Raw genomic sequence first — 23,545 nt, forward strand, 5'->3', positions numbered from 1 at the left:
TAAGACAGTTTCACTTGCCTTCCAATTTTGACTAATATTAAAGGATTCTTTCAAATGAGCATTAAGGTTTTCCTTTTCTTTAGTCAACTTTTCACAATTAGAACATGCTTCAACTGTTTTAATAGGGACATCCTTAATCTTATCTAATTTTGACCGAAGTTCTATAGTTTTTTTAGCTAAGGAATTCTTCATCACAACATAATCATGTTTCCGAGTTATAAGCTCATTAGTTAAATTTGAAACTTGTTCATTTAATTATTTTATCTTTCTTTCTAAATTTGAAACCGGTTCAACAATTGAGTCAAGACTAGGTCTTGAAGCTACTGGTGAACCCTCCTTCTTCTTGGCAAGAAGTTTTTTAACCTTTTCTTTAAGAAGATAATTCTCTTCAGCAATATCGTTGATTTACACATGTAATTCCTTTAATTCATCGTCTTGATCAACGGAAGTTTCATAAACTTCTTCAAAATGATTTAAGATCTTAACTTTAGACAACTTATGAAATTTTATTTTTCATTTGAGCAAAAGTTACCTCACTTTCATCGTCAGAGTCTGAATCTGATCGTCCTGGGTGAGCCGTTAAACACATGTCCTTCTTTTTGTGAGATTTAGAACACGATGCTTCATCGTTGTAAAGACCGAAACACAAATTTTCTTCTTGCTCTTCTTCTGATTCTTCTTCTTCTTCATCATAAGTCCCCAAATCTCCTCAACCATAGGATTTGAGCATAGCTTGCTTATAATCGTTCTTAGTTCTTTCGCGTTTGTCTTTGTTTTTAATCTTCTTCTACGTAGGGCAATCCTTAATCATATGGCTTGATTCCCCACATTTAAAAAAACCTTTATTCGAAAATTTTAGTTTTGGAGGAGCTTGCCTTTTATTGTTTGAAAACTTTTCTTGATTAAATCGAAAATTCTTTTTAAAGCGTCTAACAAGTAAACCCATATTCTCATCAACCTCTTAATTATCACTAGATTCGGCTTGTAAGGCTATACCTTCTCTTGGATATATCGCCATGGTTTTTGTTGAGTTGTAACTCATGAGCTATCAACGAGCCAAGTAAACTTTCATAAGAAAGCAAAAATAGATCCTTAGCCTCTTCTATAGCAGTGACTTTAGGTTGCCACTTTTCAGTTAAGCTTCTCAAAAATTATCGAACCCAGATCTTCGGCCTCAAAGGATTTTCCTAGATTTTTTAACTCATTGGTTATATTTGAAAATCTGGCAGACATGTCATTGATGTTTTCATCTCTTTCCATATGAAACATCTCGTACTGCTGAGTTAACAAATCTATTCGATACTTCTTGACCTGGGACGTTCCTTCATATGCCAATTCCAAACTATCCAAGATCTGTTTTGCACTAGAGCATGAGGAGAAGCGACTAAACTCTTCCTTAGTAATTCCACGTTGCAAAAATGACATTGCACGTGAATACTTTTGAGCTTTAGCTAAATCAGTCGCATCATAGTCATCTTCTTCCTTTACTTTAGTATTGCCGAGTACATCGACAGTAGTAATGGAAAGAGGTCCTTTGACTATGATTCTCCAGGACTCATAATCTGTGCCTTTTATAAAATTCATCATTTTGTTTTTCCATAAACTGTATCTTGTACCATTGAATATAGGATACTTTGTCTCCTTGGAATCCAGGATGAAGCAATGAAAAAATTTTGAAAGGATAAAATAAAAAATAGAAATAAAACGAGTAACTAGAGTATTGGATCGACTCTCTAGATGTTAGAATATCAAGAGCACAAGGCTCTGATACCAATTGTAGAGTTCAACAGCCCAACAAATATACTCTAAAAGGGGGGGGGGTGTTGGGGCTGGTGTCCTCTACAGTTAGTGCAATAACATTTAAATCTCTAAAAGGATCAAAGGGTATACTTTTGTATTATTATCAGTTGGTCCACGTTTATCAATAACGGTTGGCTTGCTAGATAAGTTTGACGTTATTGTCATACTGATGGCGGTGATCAACTGGTCCCTAAAAGTCACACCTATAGGATACGTTTGAGAGATGTGACGGTATGAAAATACAGTCATGTTGATGCCTAATTTGACTAAACAGTTAGTCGGAGTTATTGACTAATAATTAGTCAAACGCGATGTTGAGATATTTTATTTAATACGGATTAAATAATAATGGCTAAGGCGAATTAAACAGTTAATTCGTAAATTAAATATAAACGATTATATTTGATTAATGTATATTGAATAAATTAATTATACAATATTGTCATTATCGGACATGTATTATTATATCGACTAATTCATGTTGCTAGACGATATCTTAATAACCGATAACCGATGACGATTTATAATAAAATCGCGTCATATACATTTAGCATTTTCGAGTCGGACCACGAGTTAAAATAAAGAGGAAGTGAAAGCCCACTTCCCCATGAGGCTCTCGGTTTGGCCGAACCAAGGAGAACAAAAGGAGAGCTTTCTCTCCTTTTGTAACCTAATCATTCATTTGCAAAAAAGTTAGGGTTTCAGAGCAATTTTCTCTGAAATTTCTAGATCTCACATCCGAAAAACTCACAACAACTCTCTCAATATTGCAAGTCAATTAGAGAGTATTTCTAGCACAAGGGGCATAGTCTCAGACGGTCTTGGGTGCAACTATTAGGAGGAAATCTACGTTGATTTCTATCTTAGGCCGAATTCTCAAGGACCCGAGGTTAATTCTTGTGCTTTATCGTTTTCTCTTGTATTTTTGTTTTATGACAATAATCATATGTTAAATTTTGCGTTATAGTCCTAAAATTTAAGGGTTTTATACGGATATTACCCCACAAGTGGTATCAGAGAGAGGCCACGTAAATTTTTCTTTGTGATTTTCATAAAACGATTTGAAACGATCTTGTTTTGCATAGAAAACCGTGCGGCCATATGTGTATCACGGCTGTTTTATTTTTTTTTGTAAACCGTGCCATGTATACACGGTTATTGTTGTCGTTTTGATTTTGCATATTGCTATTTTACACGATCATTATAGCGATATGTTAAAGTTTTGTCAATTGTTGATTTAATTTTTATAAGGATTAGGTCAAAATTGCCATTGATTTTGCTTTGTCAAATCTTTTTCACGAGGGTTTTAATTTTCAGAATCGTTTTGCTTTCGATCGAGTGGTTTACTACTTGATCGAGTGTTTTTCTGTCTTGTTTTTACTCGATCGAGTACATGCTATACTCGATCGACCAATTTTAAAGCCTAATCGTTTGATCGAGAAGTCCTCGTACTCGATCGAACAACTTTCTAATAAAAGTACTCGATCGACCTTGAGTTGATCGATCGAGCACTTTATGTTTGGCAAACCTTTCGATCGATCGCGATCGATATCGATCGATCGAGTCCTTTTTGTTTTGGCAGCGCTGAAAAATTTATTTTTCGTGTTTAATTTTTCTTTTGGCCATTACATATGCATAATACGGATTTTATGCATTCGCTTGATAGTGAAACGGTTCACTCACGTACCAGTTAGTTATTTTAAAGCGATTTAAAGTAACGGATTATCATGGATTAAAATTAAGTTGATTAAAGCGGTTTTATCACATAATTTTAGTCATTAAAGGTGGTTTGGATAAATTTAACATAATTACGGAATTATGTCACGAATAAATTTTATTTTAGTTGATGCATTTTATTTATCGTTATTTTGAATGCCTTGAATGTTTTATTACGTATTTAATTTTTACAAACAGTTGTAACTTAGTGTGGCCTTAGTAGAACGTGTTACCGTAATGATGGAACACGGTCTTGGTTGTATTTTGAGATCTTGTATCTCCGTTTTGGTTTTTTCCTTGTAATTACAGTTTTTATTTAGAATGTAAATAGGTTTATATTTTGTAAATTTTAATTGTAATTTTGAGAAGACCAAAGATGGAGACCGGATGCTCACTCCTTTGCATGGACAAAGATGGAACATCAAGACAAGCTTCTCGGGTCCAACGGTGGATTCCAAAGTTGTATTATGTTCTTTTTACTAGGATAGGCCACACTAGGAATTTTTATTTACGTTTTGCATTCTTTTATTTATTTTATCGTAACGATAGATTGCATCATTTTCCGCCTAAAACCAAACCACCTATTTATTGCATGAAAACTGACTCATATAGAGGTCACGCGTTAATTTTCTTTGATATACAGATATCACATGTTTTTATTTAAGCCATCACCTAAGTTAATTCATTCACGTAATGCTAGTTTTTCGTTCACTTAAAATGAATTAAAACTAAGTTGATGAGATCTTCCTCGTATAAACAAAAATTGAGAACAATCTTTATAGGTCAAACTCCAATGAATCCCTTCTTCGTCGGTAGGCATAATATGACCCCTTCTACGTCGGGTAAGTTGGAACTGATTGACCTATTTTATCTCAACACTATGGTCACTCGTACGATCCTGTGATTATGGTGGACTATAGATAGGATTTACGGAAATCTATCGACCAAGAGTTCTAACGATAGAACTAGCTAAACAGTTGGCTTATCAATTTACGAAAATTGAGTCTTGGGATCACTTGTATTATTCTTGAGGGAGATCAATTATGCAAGTGCATTGAGTCTACACGATTAAAATGAATTTTAAATAGAGTTAAATCACCTCGATGAGTTGCTTATTTCGTTTTGTTTTTCCTTTCTTTTTCAGTGTAGATCATGATCACTTAAACTGCTAATAACAAAATGGCTGGCCGTGCTGACGACCCAATGCCAAGTGCCACATTGGACCGTGAGTCCGGGCTTCGGATCTTCATGAATCAGATGAATCAGTCCACTCGATTGAAGAATGATGGATCAAACTTCGCGGATGGGAGGCGCATTACGGAATCTTTGCCCGCGGTGACGGAAGCTCAAATTCCGACAGAGCCCATCCCGTCAAACCCGGGTCCCACGGCCGGAGCTAACGAGATTGCCAAGTATAACGATTTCGTCATGGAAGTGGGTGCGATTAAAAACGTACTCATTTTTGCAATGTAATCCAATTTGCAGAAACGCTTCATAGCCCAAGGTGCAAACAAGATTTTCACCACGCTCACTAAGGAATTCTCGAAAGCACCGAGAATCGTGACCTATGAGCATACCACTCGCTTCTTTGATGCAAGACTCCAGAAACGCCAACCGGTTAGCCCACACATTCTCAACATGATTGAGAATGTCGAGAGACTGGAGGCGCTTGATTGTAAAATCAGCGAGAACATCGTGATTGACCGCATGCTTCATTCACTCCACGATGGTTTTGCGCTCTTTAGAGCGAATTACTATATGAATGATTTGAAGAAAAGTCCTCATGAACTACACTCCCTTCTCGTACAGACCGAGAAGGATATGAAGTTCAGTGGGAGCTTGAAACAGGATGTTCTCGTTGTGTCAAACAAGGGCAAGGGTAAGGGCAAAGCTCGGGCAGACCTAGCGGTAGGTAAACCGAAGTTTAAGAAGTCGGGATCAGGTAAGAGTGGGCCTGGTGAGGCAAGCAACTCATCAGGCGCGACAAAGAGCAAGACCGAAAACATGGAATGCCATCACTGCCACAAGACTGGGCATTGGAGGCGTACATGTCATGTTTACCATGAGGACATAAAAGCAGGTCGCGTTAAACCTGTTGGTATGTCTTCTTCCTCTTCTACTTTTATTCATATTATTGAGATTAACCACGCAAGTTATGGAACTTGGGTACTAGATACTGGTTGTGGTTCTCATCTGTGTAATCATGTACAGGGGCTCCGAAACATCGAACCCCTCGTAAAGGGTGAGGTGGACCTGCGTGTCGGGAATGGAGCACGAGTGGCTGCCGTCTCGAGGGGAACATATGTGATCCACTTCCTAGCGGATTTGAGTTATTTTTATATAACTGCTATTATGTACCCAGTCTTTCTAAAAACATTATTTCAGTTTCTGCACTTGACAAACTTGGTTTTTCATTTGTAATAGAGAATAATACTTGCGTTTTCTCATTACACGATATGATTTATGGTAAGGCAGTCTCCATGAACGGAATTTATGTTTTAGATCAGACCACCGAAATATTACACGTAATGAATAAGAAGTTAAAGGTGGGTGACAAAGATCAAACGTATCTATGGCACTGCCGTATGGGACACATTAATGAGAAACGCGTAAAACAGCTCATAAAGAATGGAGCTATCTCGGCCTTTGATTTTCAATCATTTGGCACGTGTGAATCATGTCTCATTGGTAAGATGACTCGAATTTCCTTCAAAGGTGTTGGAATGCGCGCTGCTGACCTATTAGGACTCATACATACGGATGTGTGTGGACCTATGTCAATCACCGCACGAGAAGGCTATAGGTATTTCATCACTTTCACGGACGATTTAAGTAGATATGGCTATGTCTACTTAATGAAGCAAAAAAGTGAATCCTTTGAGAAATTCAAGGAATACCAGAATCGGGTACAGAACCTACTGGGTAGAAAGATTAAAGCACTGCGATCAGACCGTGGTGGCGAGTATCTTTCTCACGAGTTTGATCAACACCTCAAAGACTGTAGGATTGCCTTACAGTTAACTCCACCTGGAACACCTCGGTTGAATGGTGTGTCCGAACGGAGAAATCGAACACTACTTGATATGGTTCGATCCATGATGAGTCACACCGTGTTGCCTGACTCATTGTGGGGTTATGCTCTTCTGTCAGCTGCTCTAATACTTAACCGAAGTCCGTCTAAAGCTGTTGACAAGACTCCATATGAACTATGGAAGGGAACGGTCCCTAACTTGTCCTTTATACGGGTTTGGGGCTGCGAGGCTTATGTCAAGTGGAGACACGAGGATAAGCTCGGCCCGCGATCGGTCAAGACATTCTTTATAGGTTATCCTAAAGGAACACTTGGTCATTACTTTTATTCGCCAACCGAACAACGTGTATTTGTTGCGGCTAGTGCGACATTCTTAGAGAAGGAATTTCTCGAGAATGCAAAGAGTGATAGAACCTTCGAACTGTCGGAGATTCCAGAACCAAATACCGAGCAACCATTGGAGGAACCAATTCCTTCAATCCCGGCTGCGGTTAATATTTCTGAGGAACCTAGGAGGTCGGGAAGAGTCTCTATTCCTCCGGACAGATACATTGGTATGGTCGAGGAACATGACATAGATGACATTCTACTCTTAACGAGTAGTGAACCCGCAACCTATAAAGGTGCCATGACCATTTCTGACTCAAAGCTATGGCTTGAGGCCATGCAATCCGAGATGGACTCCATGTATGAGAACAACGTATGGGATCTTGTTGACTTACCTGCTAAGGTTCGTCCCCTTCAATGCAAATGGCTTTACAAGATAAAGCATTCTGTGGAAGGTCAACAAGATATCTATAAAGCACGACTAGTTGCTAAAGGTTTCACCCAAGTGCCAGGTTTGCACTACGATGAAATATTTGCACCCGCAGTCATGCTGCGTTCCATTCGGATTATCTTAGCGATTGCCGCTTTTCATGACTATGAAATTTGGCAGATGGATGTGAAAACCGCCTTCTTAAACGGTTTTTTGGAGGAAGAGTTGTACATGGTACAACCCGAAGGTTTCATCGATCCTGAACATCCTAAGAAAGTATGCAAGCTTAAGCGTTCCATTTATGGACTTAAGCAAGCTTCTAGGAGTTGGAATCATCGTTTCGACCAAGTGATAAAAGAAAATGGATTTACTCGATCGGTCGAGGAACCATGTCTATATATCAAGTCGAGTGGGAGCAAGATTGTCTTCCTAATATTGTATGTCGATGACATACTCCTGATTGGGAATGACATACCTCTCTTAACTTCGGTAAAAGTATGGTTGAAGAACCATTTCCAGATGAAAGATCTGGGTGAGGCACAAAGAATTTTGGGCATCCGTATCTATCGAGATAGATCGCGTCGGATGTTATCTCTCAGTCAGGAGTCTTACATAGACAAGATCCTAGAAAGATTCAGCATGACCAACTCCAAAAAGGGGTTTCTTCCTATGGCTCCAGGGGTGCATTTGAGCAAGTCTCAGGCACCAGAGACACCGGAAGAGAAAGAGCGCATGACACGGATTCCTTATGCCTCGGCTATAGGATCAATCATGTATGCCATGATATGCACACGTCCGGACGTGGCATATGCATTGAGTATGACAAGTCGATTCCAACAGCATCCAGGTGAATCACATTGGATGGATGTCAAGAACATTCTTAAGTACCTACGGAGGACTAAAGATTGGGCATTGAGTTATGGAGGCGATCAAAAGCTATAAGCAACCGGTTACGCAGATGCTAGCTTCCAAACGGATCGAGATGACTCAAAATCTCAGTCTGGATTCGTTTTTACTCTTAATGGCGCTGCGGGTGGAAGAGTTCCAAACAAAGTGTTACAAAGAGATTCTACGATCGAGTCCGAGTACTATGCCGCGTCTGAAGCTGCAAAGGAAGCGATATGGATGCTTCAATTCTTACAAGGACTATCCGTAGTGCCTAGTTCGAATGACCCGATCACCATCTATTGCGACAATAGAGGTGCCATCTTCCAAACTAAGGAGCCTAAGTCTAGCAACAAATCTAGACATGTACAACGGAAAGCTCATCTAATCCGAGATTACGTGGAGCAAAAGGAAGTAGTGATAGAAAAGATTGCTACAGATGATAACATAGCATATCCTCTCACTAAACCATTACGACAAGATAAGTATGAAGGGCATGTTAATTACATGGGAATTAAACGTGTTCCTGAGTTGTAGTACTCTTTTATGGATTAGATTCATTCTCTTTTGTACTCTATACGACATCATCGTTTTGATATTTATATATTCTGTGTTTCATGTGGATTTGTACGACAATTTTGAACACCACAAAGTGAACTGAACAAACATTATATTTTTGGTCCTTAATTGCCCACGTGAGCTGATAACTCTGGCAATTATTTTGTGACGTTGGTTGATGATGGGTTCAACGAGCCATAAGTCAAAAGGTTGACTGACCAATCACAGAGGCGACTTATACGGATATCTCGTAGGACACAATTGTGACATCGACGTGGAGTCCTAAATGTTTTATAACATTCGGTGCCAGGTCGTGGATAGGACCTCCATGGTGATCCTAAGAGTCGATTCTTTTGACTATCGACTGTCTCTTGAGACTAAGGCAGATTTTGGGTGACTTTGGTTTCTTTCTCACGGTCATCCGTAACAGGGGGCCAAGTAGATTTTTTCTGGGTCATTTCATGCTGTGCTTAGATCGGAAGGAGTCGAGTTGAAGGAAATATTCAGCCTTTATCAGGTACTCGATATTTCTCAGGGCCACTCGAGGAGTCAGAATCGAAATGCATGGCCATGCTCGAATATGAATTCGTTTTATCAGTTGAGTTACTCTCTAGTCGGGGAAACCACTCTTGATACAGATCGATTGTAAAATACGACCTTTGCGGATCCGGATCTGCAAATTGTTTTACATTGAGTGGGAGAAATTTTAAATGAATATGAGAATCGGTTATCGCACATACACTTGTACGGACAAGTGGGAGTTTGTTGGAGCCGTGTCCTCCAGTTAGTGCGGATAACGTTATTGCACATACACTTGTACGGACAAGTGGGAGCTTGTTGGGGCTGGTGTCCTCTACAGTTAGTGCAATAACATTTAAATCTCTAAAAGGATCAAAGGGTATACTTTTGTATTATTATCAGTTGGTCCACGTTTATCAATAACGGTTGGCTTGCTAGATAAGTTTGACGTTATTGTCATGCAGATGGCGGTGATCAACTGGTCCCTAAAAGTCACACCTATAGGATACGTTTGAGAGATGTGACGGTATGAAAATACAGTCATGTTGATGCCTAATTTGACTAAACAGTTAGTCGGAGTTATTGACTAATAATTAGTCAAACGCGATGTTGAGATATTTTATTTAATACGGATTAAATAATAATGGCTAAGGCGAATTAAACAGTTAATTCGTAAATTAAATATAAACGATTATATTTGATTAATGTATATTGAATAAATTAATTATACAATATTGTCATTATCGGATATGTATTATTATATCGACTAATTCATGTTGCTAGACGATATCTTAATAACCGATAACCGATGACGATTTATAATAAAATCGCGTCATATACATTTAGCATTTTCGAGTCGGACCACGAGTTAAAATAAAGAGGAAGTGAAAGCCCACTTCCCCATGAGGCTCTCGGTTTGGCCGAACCAAGGAGAACAAAAGGAGAGCTTTCTCTCCTTTTGTAACCTAATCATTCATTTGCAAAAATATTAGGGTTTCAGAGCAATTTTCTCTGAAATTTCTAGATCTCACATCCGAAAAACTCACAACAACTCTCTCAATATTGCAAGTCAATTAGAGAGTATTTCTAGCACAAGGGGCATAGTCTCAGACGGTCTTGGGTGCAACAATTAGGAGGAAATCTACGTTGATTTCTATCTTAGACCAAATTCTCAAGGACCCGAGGTTAATTCTTGTGCTTTATCGTTTTCTCTTGTATTTTTGTTTTATGACAATAATCACATGTTAAATTTTGCATTATAGCCCTAAAATTGAAGGGTTTTATACGGATATTACCCCACAGGGGGAGGGGGGGGGAATTGAGTATGTACCGTTTTTCAAATTTCTCGAAGATAGTAATGTACTTCTAATTCGTGACTTATGAGTTAAGTTCGAATGTATGAAGTATATAATGATTGTGCAAATGATTTGATAACAATGTAAAACAAACGGCAGTATAACGGTTGAAATATTGCCTATGCCAAACTTGTTTTTTTAAGCTAACCTGTAGGTGAAAATGCCCATTTACACCCAGCAGCAGCAAAAGGCGTGCAGACCTTTTTTAAATACATAACAAAATATATATACACGAGAAGACTCGAGCTCGTGCCCGAGAATAAAAAATCAAATGTAACTCAAACGTATAAGTCAAGACTAGCGACGACTACACTCAAATGCCAGATGCTCTCAGTAGTAAGTGATCCTCGCCTCCAAGATGGCGATGTCAGCATCTCTAACCTCAAGCTCTCTCTCCAGACGGGCCGTCTCCTCCCGTGACCGCGCCAACTCTGCCTCCTGCTCGCGCTCGCGCTGCAAGTCAATGATAAATGGATAAATCAAAATGAAAAGGGCTAAATGAAATACAAATTTATATCAAATAGGGAAAGGTTCACACCTCTCCATCAGGGCCACTAGAAAGAGCCTCCGCGGTTGTCGCGCGCAGCCAGTTCGCCATCTGCCACAACTCGACGTGTCTCGGAGACGCTACCCACATTTCAAGTAAATTATATACATGTTTACATTCAAAAGGAAGAAAAACAAGTTTAAAATAGAGGCTTAATTACCCTCCTTACGAAGTGCTGCCACTCATTAAGTCCAGCCTCTGTCACCGCCTCAGGGAAGGATGGCACCTCTGTGAGCACCGTCGTACCAGCTGGCCCCGCGTACTCAAAAGTCTCAGGGAAAGCTGGGGGCTCGATGCCCGTCACGTTGATCTCCTGCCAAGTTTCAAAGGTTCATCAGCTTCTACCGTATCATAAACGGAGAAATGATTCAACAAATGGGGAAATGCTCACCATGATTGGCCAGTAAGCCAGCTGTCTCTGCGCGAACTGCGAGTACTCCTGGTCGGGAAGGAACAGGGCATCACCACTCGACCCACCTAATTCAGCCACTTTATCATAATCAGAAGGCTCCCTGAACATCGTCTCTAGAGGGTCGATGGGAACCACAAAGGTGCCACGGAGACACTGTCTAGCCAGACGCTTACCCAAGTACCAAACAAGCCTCATGGGTGTCGCAAGGAGTAGCCTACTTGAGCTTCTGGGCTTGAGTACGTCAGCCACAAAGGCCTGTGCCTCCGTGCAAGCCTCTTAGGGAAACGATGTCCTCTAAATAAGGGTTAGTACAAGAGATATTTTCAAATGTAAGGAAATGGTAAATGACTAGCAAGAAATGAAGGAGGGTTACTCACGCTGTCTAGCTTCAGTGCATTCACGCTCCTCCTATAAGTGTCGTAAGAAGACCGCTGAATTTTCTACCAACAAATGATCTTCTATCTCACCATAGGGCACTCCCTGGCTCTATCTTCCACTCTCGTAGGGGCGAAACCAGCAATGTTGGAGTAAACCCAAGCCTTGCAAAACAAGAGAATGACATTTTACGATCTTTCGTTAGTTAATCAAATAATCTTTTATTTTCTAAAATTGGATATTCGTTCATTTGCAGGACGATATTTCATTCTTATTACTTTCTTAACACGTGTAAGGAATGGGATTTCTCATCTTATCATTAAGAGTAAGATTTTCAATGTTCAAATGATCTTTCATTGAACTTTTATTCATGTAAAACAAAGGATCCTACGAGCCATGATCATTCATTTCCAGTCTCCTTGCATGACCGACTAATTTGACTAATTTGACCAACTCCGCCATAATCAATCTTAAATAATCTAAATCAATTTGTTACTAATCCTTTTTCAAGGGCACCTTTGTTTACATCGAGTCGTGCAACCACTAAAATGACAACTTAGTTAAACTCGCTTCATTAAACATGTAAGTCTAAGGGTGTAAACTCCCACCTTAGTCTTGTTTTATTTCTGTATTATAATTTTTGTAAGAATTTAAATTATAAGCATGCTCAAAACCGTCTTTAAAATAACTTTTTTAAACCTTTTTGACAAAACAGCAGCAAGACACTGTCGAGAAGGAACGCAAAAGCTATTGCGCCTTCTGGAAGGGTCGCAGCATCTGCTGCGCCTCTTCTAGAGGTTTCTTAGCCGTTGTTTCTCTCCTTCTTCTTCCTCGTGTTCTCTGTTGTTCATCTTTTATTCGTTTTTATTTCTTTTCTCCAAACATTCATATTTCCAGTTTGATAATTTGCTTTCATCAAATATTTTTGACTTAAATCCCTTCTAGTCATTATTTGCGGGTTTTCGTCATAAATTCAAATCCGGATTTAAGACACTCGGTTCATCTATATCAAGTCCCTTGAATTCGTCTTTTGTGCATTGTTTTCATTTTGATTTCAGTTTTAATTCTTTATTTTCCAAACTTCGTTTTAATTTTCGTTTCAACCATTCAATTCGAGTTTTGTGTATAAAAATCCATCCCGACTTCGTAAGTTGTGTAGGCTATTGTAATAATTCGGTATAAACTATTTTAATCTGATTTATGATGATTTTTAGTACATGTAACATGCTAAATGACTTCCTCTTAAGTTGTATATCAATAAACAATGTAAATTAACCAACGAGCAATAACTAAACCGCGGGTCTGACTTTCACAGTCAGAACCCAACTCAAGAACAGACGCATGAATTGATGCATCCCTTGCTGAGGATGCAGCAGATGCTGTGTCTGTTCTCGGTTGGTTTCTGCCTTTGATCTCATCTCGTTTTGACGTAGGCTTTCTAATTAGGCTTCTAATCAACTATTATCTGTATTATCACCTTAATTCGACATATTTTCATATTTCAATTTTCAATTTTCAATTTATTCACTTTCATTTTATTTGTTTTCTTTATTTATTTTCTTTTTTTTTTAAGTTCTTTTTTAGCATGTTTATAACGTAAATTCAATGTCCCTTTGTAATTTATTTATATCGATTGTATCTTGTATGATTTATTTACTTGTTAATTCACGTATAATGAATCTAATTCTAAGTTCGACCCCAATTGTATGCTAAAATTGTATGTCAAACAGACTGAGTCAAATTTTCACATGCTAGGTCTAATCTGTGGATGTTGTAGCGCATGCATATAATCAACAACATATCGAGTATAAATTACTTTCCTGATCTTTAGTAGAGGTCGCTATCGAGACGGGCGAGAGTAGGTGTTTGATTAAAGAGCTTCGTAATACGTACCCTCACGCCTTACTCAAGATCTCTGTGAGCATCTGTGTTCATTGGCATCACGAGAGTCATTCTAGACATAGAATGCTAAGGGTAATGAATTTATTAGTGTTCATGTCACTAATTTTTGTCTTGGCATATCATGAAGTATTCGAACGGTTCCAATTTTCCATAAAAATTGGTGGCGACTCCACAAATGCGGCTTATTCAAACCATTCACCGATTTCAATGCCTTTCAAATCAGCAACGGCCCATGACGTGCTTTGATTCACCAAAGTTCCGTGGGAGAAGTGTCACCGCCTCAATCTCAAAATGCGCGGATCCACGCGGCGCATGCGGCATAGTCCACAGACAATCGTCGGTGTTGTGGTCGTTTTCTTTCTGATAGTCGCAATATTTACTTGTGTCACCCTCCTTCTTTATCTTCGGTGGTTTTCTCTACTTCTCGTAATCCTTATCCAGTGAATACACTTCCGACATCCTCCTGTTTAACGAGGTGTAGTGTTTGTACTGAGGGAAAGGATCTTTGTCCTTATTCCTCTGCCCCAATCTTTCTTTAACACTCTTTCCGCCTCTCTTTCGTGAAGGGGATAAGTCTTCCTTTTTATGTCGAGGAGATGACGCTTTGGCCGAGTTCCTTCCTCGCGTTGGGGAAGTGTCGACCGGTGCGAACTTTTTGTGATAGTCCTCCTCCCTTATATAGCGGTTGGCCATCTCCAGAACCTCTACGAGGCCTTTCGGTGGCCTTCTAAGCATTAGAGTTTTCAGGGCTCCGTCCCGTAACTCGTGGGCTAAGGCAAAGACGACCATTTTGCTATCAAGGCCTTTGATTTACTGACTTTCGAAGTCGAAATGATGGATGTATTCCTTGATTCGTTCTCCGTCCGAATGCTTAAGGGAAAGCAGCTCGACCGTTGTCCCTCACGCTTCCTGTTGCCAGCATACTAGTCTCTGAAGTGTTGGTACAAGCCTTCATATCACCTGATCGATTCATCCGACAAGCTTCTAAATCATGACTTTGCGAGCCTAACCAGGCTTACCAGAAAGCCTTATACCATATAGTGTCGCCTGCATCCCACATCTCCATGTGGTTTTCGTACACTTCAAAGTGATCATCTCGATATGTCGTTCCATCAAACTGGACGGTTGGCATCTTCATATTGGGGACTTTTGTCCTTCGGATTTTTCCATCCGGTAAGTTTAGCTTGGGAGGATGATCAAGTCTCGTCGACCACATCTGGGGTTGCTGTATGGTCACCTTCCTCTTGCCTTTCTCAGTCAAGCGAGAAAATAAAGATTTTGTTTTTTCATGAGGTTGGCTTTATTTGGAAGTGCTCCTTGGGGGAGTGTTATGGTTGTATGCTAATGCGGTTGACTCACTCTCGCACTATGTCAACGTAGTTCAACTCGTGACGCTTGTTACTCTTCATCTCTCTTGGACTCAGTTCAACGTTCTCCTCTCGTCGGAGTGTCGAGAGAATGACCCGGGCTCTCTACAAGGTTTTAATCACAGTATCTAACCCGGCTAGACTCAGAGCTATGGGTTGTTTAGCCGTGATAATCATGGGTGGCGCTGGGGAGTCGTCGTGAGCCGCTATCCCTTTGAGACGGGCGTTCGTGTCACGAAGAGTTGTAGCACCAGGCATCACCGCTTGAACTTGCGGCTGAACGACGGATCGGGTTCTTGGAGAGCTTGATGGTGCTAGGCTACGAGAGTATCTAGCTGTAATACCCCATATTTTATATAATCGAGTAAATGGATATTATTATATATTAGTTATTATACATTTTATATTGGTTGCATCGTAATATCGTGAATGTTATTAAGTCGGGTTTATATCGTATATGTTGAGTCGGGTTACATCACATTTTTTCTTTTGGGTCAAGAATCATATCACCCATTTACATTGTAATACTCCGTATTTTAGTTGGAGTACTCGGTCGAGTACTTGGTTGGTACTCGGTCGAGTGTGTGTTACTCGGCCGAGTGCACTTGACCGAGTAAACCGGTTCAGCGGGTTGACGGTTTCTTTTATGTTTTGGCAAAGGATTTTATTTTTAACAGTTGGGTCATTTCTAATTTCATTTTATCATTCATAAAACCATTTCTAAACCTAGAGAGAGGGAGAGGAAGAACAATTGTCGAGCCTTTCAATTAATTGAAGATTTCTCATCGATTTCAACCTAATTCGATTTCCCAGTTTGTAAGTCGATTTCATTCCATTGTTTATACTATTTTAAAGTCGTCTTCTTCGAAAAGTTTGAAAAGAGAGTGTTGTTTATTTGATGTCTAGTTTATGCATATAAAATCTCGTAGTCAAATTCCTTATGGTTTGTCCTAGGTAAATTATTTATGAACATGTCGCTAAAAAGTCCGCAAATCTGATTTGGTTGTGGAAAATGATTTGAAACCCTAATTTTTATGTCGATTCAGTTATGAGACTTCTTCATACATCATATTTGTATAGTCTAGATGATAATAGGATTTGGAATTTCTGAAAAATAATGTTTTAAACTCGTTTTATGAATCAATACTTTTTATGCGACGGTTTCTGTCAGTTTTTGGAAATCAGTCTGAAAATCCTTGATAAGTTTGGAATTTGAGAAAAACACGTTGATATAAATTGTACCTAAGACTCATGGGGTTCCAATTCAATTGTCCTTGCATCAATTCGAATTTTCTGGAATTAGTTATTCATTTTATACCGAGTCTGCCATGAGCAGGAAAATCAGGAAAAGTCGTGTTTGTTCTTTAAATTGATATTCCTATTAAGTTATGATGACTCTAGGTTATGTGCATGATTAATTGACTGAGTAGATGGTAATTATACATAATTATATTATGTAGGTGATGGATAAGTGAAGGATCATAAGTGATTACTTGTGTGTGCTTGGATTGCGAAGAGGTAGGGAAATACACATGACTTATTATCGTTGATGTTGAATTGTGTTGACTTGTTTGTGTTTCGTATGACCAAACTGTGAACGTTGACTTGCTTCGTGGCTGTTGATTTACGTTATGATTCATATACTGGAAGGTGATTGACTGAATTGATCGTATTGAGTATGTTATCACAACATTTGGTAACCGGCATGATTTTATGATTGATCAGTTCAAAGATATATATATATTGTGTTGCATTAATTTCGTTTGAGCATTCATATGCATTGGAGATGGAGGATGTTGTGGTGATGTGGTGTGGTGAAGATGATGTTGTGATAAGGCCCAGGCGGGTTCTGCAGGACTTGCCCTGGTGTCCTCAGTGCGGAAGTGGCGGATCGGCTACGGTCGATATATAGTCTAGGGGATCGGTATGGTGGGTGTTCGGGTTATGAGATATGAGTTGAGATGGAGATGGAGGTGACGGAGGAGCATGCATATCATATTTTGTTGTTTCATTGTATTCCCTACTCAACCTCGTGGTTGACCCTGTGTATTCGTGAACACCTGTGACGATCCAAATATTGGGGAGCAGGCTTGACGGGTTTATGAGATAGGCTGGGAGCTTGTTGGGCGTGAGACACTGGATCAGAAGACTTAGTAGCTAGATCATCATTTAGAAGACTTTCACTTTCATTTATGTTAGTTCCTTGTAATTTGATGTAAAAGAGGTTTTGTAATAATTAAGTTAAAGTAATTATATATTTTGCCTTGGAGTTTAATTTGTTATTCACTACCTCGGGAAACCGAGATGGTAATGATCCGGTTTATTAGGGAATGTCTTGCTAAAGGCTCCTTCATAAATCGGGGTGTTACAAAGTGGTATCAGAGCGAACGATCCTCGGGCCTAAACCAATGAACCCAATGAACATAGGATGTGTCTAAATAAAATGAACCCCTGGGTAGGAACTGTTAGGAGCTCACGGTGCGGTTAAGAAGGCGCCCTTAATACGTGCTCTTTTGCCCTCTCGGTTTTTGAACCGGGTAACCCGAGAGAAAATTGAGTGAATGGGGTAGTTAGAAGGAAAACATTGGATATAATCGAGTTGATGTATACCTTGAGACCCATATATTCTAACCATTCTGCAGGACAACGTTACGGTAAGTATTTTGTATGAATGATGACGTGATCATATGATGTTGTGGAGATGAGAAATAAATTTTCGTGTTCAGATTGATAATCAATGAAGTGTTGGATTGTGGTAATCGTGAGCGTGAAAATAATTGCGAATTGATGATATTTATCTGGATGGATGTGAATGACGTGTTGATAGTGCTATTATGTCTAGTGATATGCGGTTATGTGATCCCGAAGCCATGCTAGTATAGTATTGTGATAGTAATCAGAAACACTATTGAATTGCTTGTTTCTAGTCATAGCAATCGTGATTTAGATGTAAGGAGTAGGTCGAGATGCGAAGGGATTCTATGGGATAGATGTTTACGTAAGTACAAAGTGTGAGATTTAAGGTGGGATGGGTTAGTATACATAGTATGTTCATAAGAGCTTGTAACATAGTAAAGAATGACCTAGTGCTGAAACTCGTTTTGTTTGATTTTACTCTTTAATTGACCTTACTGCCATTTCTTTTCTGTTTATTTCCTATGGATGAAAATTTTATGAGAGATAGCCTCGTGAGTTAGTGTTCATTTGGCGTTGGTTTCATGCTTATAGGATATACGGATTAGGAGTAATAAATATTTTAGTGGGCTGTGGTCAGGAAGTTCCTGTGCAGTGATGTTTCGACCAACGATTTTGTAAAAATCCTCATTTAAATTGTATTAATAATTTTTGCATAATTCCAACTCCATCGATCAGAAGATTCGCATATGTTTTCAAATTGATAAGCCACGAAAATTCTTGATATCTCTATATTAAATGGTAAGTTTTGCAAACTGACCCAAGTTTCGGACCAATTGCTGTCACATACTTGTTTGGACCAACTGAGTTGTAAAATTCCTTAAAAATGGAATTTTTGTGCTTTAGACCTAATTCTTTTTCCCCTGTGTATTTAACTCTCCGTATTTTATAAAAGTAATATGAATCAAGTTTTAATCGAACGGTTATTTGTTCGTGGTCTTTGGAAGTTACAACGTGAATCATGACTTGTAAAATGTGCGTTCTATGTTGAGTTTTCATACAATTGTTTGGTTATTTCATGAGCCTTATTAATGTGACCTTATAATGTTTTTTATATGATGATAGTAGCACGCATGTTCAGTATTTATGTATCTTAACAAGTGATAAAATTAAAGTAGTTATGTATCTTAACAAGTGAAATATTTTATACGAGTCCAGTTGTTTGCATATTTTATATATGCTTGACATGTTGTAATATCTCTGGTGTGTTCATCATATTTGTGTAGTGGTCGGATATATATAAATATAAAACTATATTGTCATATCTTGGTAAAGTTGGTGGCGTTAAATGTTAACTTGATTGTTCTAATATACTCGCATGAATATTTATAATAATTATGTTTAAATGTTTACACATGGATGGTAGTAATGAGTATGTCTAAATGTTCACACATGTAGGATGTCATCTGAGTTCTAATGTCTTTTATGTGAGTCTGTGTGCCTATAGTTATACTTATTACTTTCATTGCATTAATTTATTTCAGTTGAACCTAAACTTATGATATGATAATAAAATAGTGTTGTTGTTCCTTATTGGATATGTTCATAGTTGTATTGTCATGAAATGCTAAGGTGATTGTTGCAATTGTCACGATATTTGAAATATAGTTTGATATAGTTACGATATAGTTACGATATTTGAAATATATTCTCGAACCGTCGCTACAAATTATAATGAGATAACCCTTTGATGATTCACATGTTACGCGTATGTTTAAATGATAGTCGTTATAGTTACGTTTAATTGAGCCGCGAGTTGCCTATTTGTTCAAACCGTGCAAACCAGAGAACTTGTTCACCTTGCTAATCTTTTGTCATAGATAATGTTTTACAAGTTATATGATGGTATATGTACATGTTTAAGTTGTTTATGCGATATCTTTTATTTTCTTTGAAAATGAATTATCTTGAGTTGATGGATACAATTGAATGGTATGGTTGCTAAAATGTTAAACATATGTGTGATATGGAAGTAATTTTGTTGTTATTGTGAATCATATAACCATTAATACTCAATTGTAATTTCAGTTGTTTGACTTCTACATTATTAAGTTAATTACTCATGACCACGATCGATGGTTCCGTAAGGAGTTTAACAGGAATTTTATAATGTGCCTCCGATCTAAACTAATAATCTGCTTATATTGACTATATGGTTAGACTCTTGTCTAGTTCTTATGACGTGATAAATCGTTTTAAAATTTAACATGTGATTGAGTTGGTACTTATACTTTTGTGTGACCATGCAACCCGTGATAAATAGATCTGTAATAAAGAGGTAAAATTTTGATTGAACACAGTTAATTTGTAGTTACTTGCTTTACATCATGGTACGAATCGTATGCTTTGATGAGACGTCACCAGGGAATGTGTACTATCTAAAAGGTCTCCGATTAAATGTTGTAGTCGTGTTAGCCGTGAATAAAACTGAGTAAAGAAGTGCAACTAAAATCCTGATGTTGAGGTAATAGTCGTTCATTAGTAAAGATAGGACTGAAATGAATAAGATGAACCTGTAAATTACGAAATATGAGTCGACGCCTAAGCTTGTATTGTTTGAAGGAATTGAATTAAGTTTATCTGATTTTGAGTTTCGTAGTAGTGTTGTAAATGGATTCTATGGACGGCTCTGTTATAAGATTTATGTTAAGAAAGTTATTCACCGTCCAGTATGAAAGTAAAAGTTTTGAAAATGAAGTTAAATTTAGTCATGTTGTTCGTTCATGTAGTGAATTGGTGGGTTGTGGTTAGTTACGAATGTCAAAACGGGAAATGTAATGTGGTGATTTAAGTGAGTTATCTGTTAACATGGTATGTTGATATTAGCATGATATGTAATGAATATTTGTAAAATTGGTGTAGTTAAATACATTTAATCTTTTATGTCATTGTGTTGGGTGCAGTTTAAATATATTTAACACCAAGAACGAAATTTTATGTATGATAGTCTTGTATGTTAACTTTCCAATATCGCTGTTTACTCACTTGATTGACTCGACCAATAAGTTTGTAAAAATTGCCAATCAATGTGCATTCGTCATTCGTGAATAAATCCCAAACCCCTTGTTATGAGGATTAAAAAAAAATATTTCTAGGATGATAAGTCTTTATAAACTGGTTGTCTTCATTTTATTGGTGATTCGTGTCTTGACCTAAATCTGTACGAGTTATGTAAAGGAAAGTTAGACTGGACCTATTAGGTTACAAATTTTCATAAATCGATTTATTAAGTTTTGACCCTAATTCTTTTCTTATGTTGATTGATTCCCTATGTTTCTAAGGTATGAGATTACAATGATTAGTGAAATGAATAATTACTAATGATTTTTACTGGTAACCTTGTAAAGCATTGTTCCATTCATAATTTGATTATTCACATGAATAAATGTTACCAATATTTCTTAGAAAATATGCTGCCACGAGAATACGCCGGATAGGATTATCGTGGTATGTTACGTTAGTGATCTTGCTTAGTAACCTTGATGAAACGATGTTATTTGACATGAACCATATGTGAGCACCTAGGCATCTTCACCTTTGTAACCTGAGTAGTAATGTATAAATTAGATTGACAAGCAGATCCTGTGAATGTTATTGCATGTATTGATTGATATGAAGAGTGTCTAGATTAATACTGAAATGTCTTAAGTTATTCAACGTGGCTTTTGCTCCGATCCGTGGCGATGTGCTGTAGCAGCAGTAACTGTAGATTCCTTGAGAGAGCTTGTATATTGATTGTCTTTAGTAGGGATTAGTTAACTTGAGCGTGAGTTGTGAATCTTTTATCCTCTTTCAGTTGTTAGCAGTAGTTTGAGAACTTTTGTTATAATAATGAAGGTTACGGGGACGTAACCATGTTTAAGGAGGGTAGGATTGTAAAATCTTTATACCTTCATGTGTGATTTCTCAGTTTGGCTATATTCGTTATGCGTTGTGTGGGTTATGTTGGAGTGTTACATGATGTGTTTCTGATATGGTTAAACTTCGGGGACGAAGTTTATTCTAAGGAGAGTGGAATGTAATACTGCGTTTAATATTCAATTTGGTGGGTGCCTTACATACTTTTGTATATGCGTTTCATAATTCGTTGCGTTGGTTGGTAAGAGAGGGTAAACTTCGGGACGAAGTTTCTTTTAAGGAGGGTAGACTGTAATACCCCGTATTTTATATAATCGAGTAAACGGATATTATTATATATTAGTTATTATACATTTTATATTGGTTGCATCGTAATATCGTGAATGTTATTAAGTCGGGTTTATATCGTATATGTTGAGTCGGGTTACATCACATTTTGTCTTTTGGGTCAAGAATCATATCACCCATTTACATTGTAATACTCCGTATTTTAGTTGGAGTACTCGGTCGAGTACTTGGTTGGTACTCGGTCGAGTGTGTGTTACTTGGCCGAGTGCACTTGACCGAGTAAACCGGTTCAGCGGGTTGACGGTTTCTTTTATGTTTTGGCCAAGGTTTTTATTTTTAACAGTTGGGTCATTTCTAATTTCATTTTATCATTCATAAAACTATTTCTAAACCTAGAGAGAGGGAGAGGAAGAACAATTGTCGAGCCTTTCAATTGATTGAAGATTTCTCATCGATTTCAACCTAATTCGATTTCCCAGTTTGTAAGTCGATTTCATTCTATTGTTTATACTGTTTTAAAGTCGTCTTCTTCGAAAAGTTTGAAAAGAGAGTGCTATTTATTTGATGTCTAGTTTATGCATATAAAATCTCGTAGTCAAATTCCTTATGGTTTGTCCTAGGTAAATTATTTATGAACATGTCGCTGAAAAGTCCGCAAATCTGATTTGGTTGTGGAAAATGATTTGAAACCCTAATTTTTATGTCGATTCAGTTATGAGGCTTCTTCATACATTATATTTGTATAGTCTAGATGATAATAGGATTTGGAATTTATGAAAAAATAATGTTTTAAACTCGTTTTATGAATCAATACTTTTTATGCGATGGTTTCTGTCAGTTTTTGGAAATCAGTCTGAAAACCCTTGATAAGTTTGGCATTTGAGAAAAACATGTTAGATATAAATTGTAGCTAAGACTCATGGGGTTCCAATTCAATTGGCCTTGCATCAATTCGAATTTTCTGGAATTAGTTATTCATTTTATACCGAGTCTACCATGAGCAGGAAAATCAGGAAAAGTCGTGTTTGTTCTTTAAATTGATATTCCTATTAAGTTATGATGAGTCTAGGTTATGTGCATGATTAATTGACTGAGTAGATGGTAATTATACATAATTATGTTATGTAGGTGATGGATAAGTGAAGGATCATAAGTGATTGCTTGTGTGTGCTTGGATTGCGAAGAGGTAGGGAAATACACTTGACTTATTATCGTTGATGTTGAATTGTGTTGACTTGTTTGTGTTTCGTATGACCAAACTGTGAACGTTGACTTGCTTCGTGGCTGTTGATTTACGTTATGATTCATATCTTTGGAAGGTGATTGACTGAATTGATCGTATTGAGTATGTTATCACAACATTTGGTAACCGGCATGATTTTATGATTGATCAGTTCAAAGATATATATATTGTGTTGCATTAATTTCGTTTGAGCATTCATATGCATTGGAGATGGAGGATGTTGTGGTGATGTGGTGTG

General features: G+C 37.8%; 1 protein-coding gene across 1 annotated transcript; it reads right to left on the reverse strand.

Annotated features, from left to right (window-relative positions):
- Positions 1-1,131: 1,131 nt before the first annotated feature.
- On the reverse strand, positions 1,132-1,587 carry LOC141601989 (uncharacterized). The gene has a single exon (XM_074422297.1). It carries the CDS (start codon positions 1,585-1,587, stop codon positions 1,132-1,134), a length of 456 nt encoding a protein of 151 aa, XP_074278398.1.
- Positions 1,588-23,545: the final 21,958 nt, after the last annotated feature.

Source organism: Silene latifolia, chromosome 9 (assembly GCF_048544455.1).
Source record: "Silene latifolia isolate original U9 population chromosome 9, ASM4854445v1, whole genome shotgun sequence".
NCBI classification, from domain to species: domain Eukaryota; kingdom Viridiplantae; phylum Streptophyta; class Magnoliopsida; order Caryophyllales; family Caryophyllaceae; genus Silene; species Silene latifolia.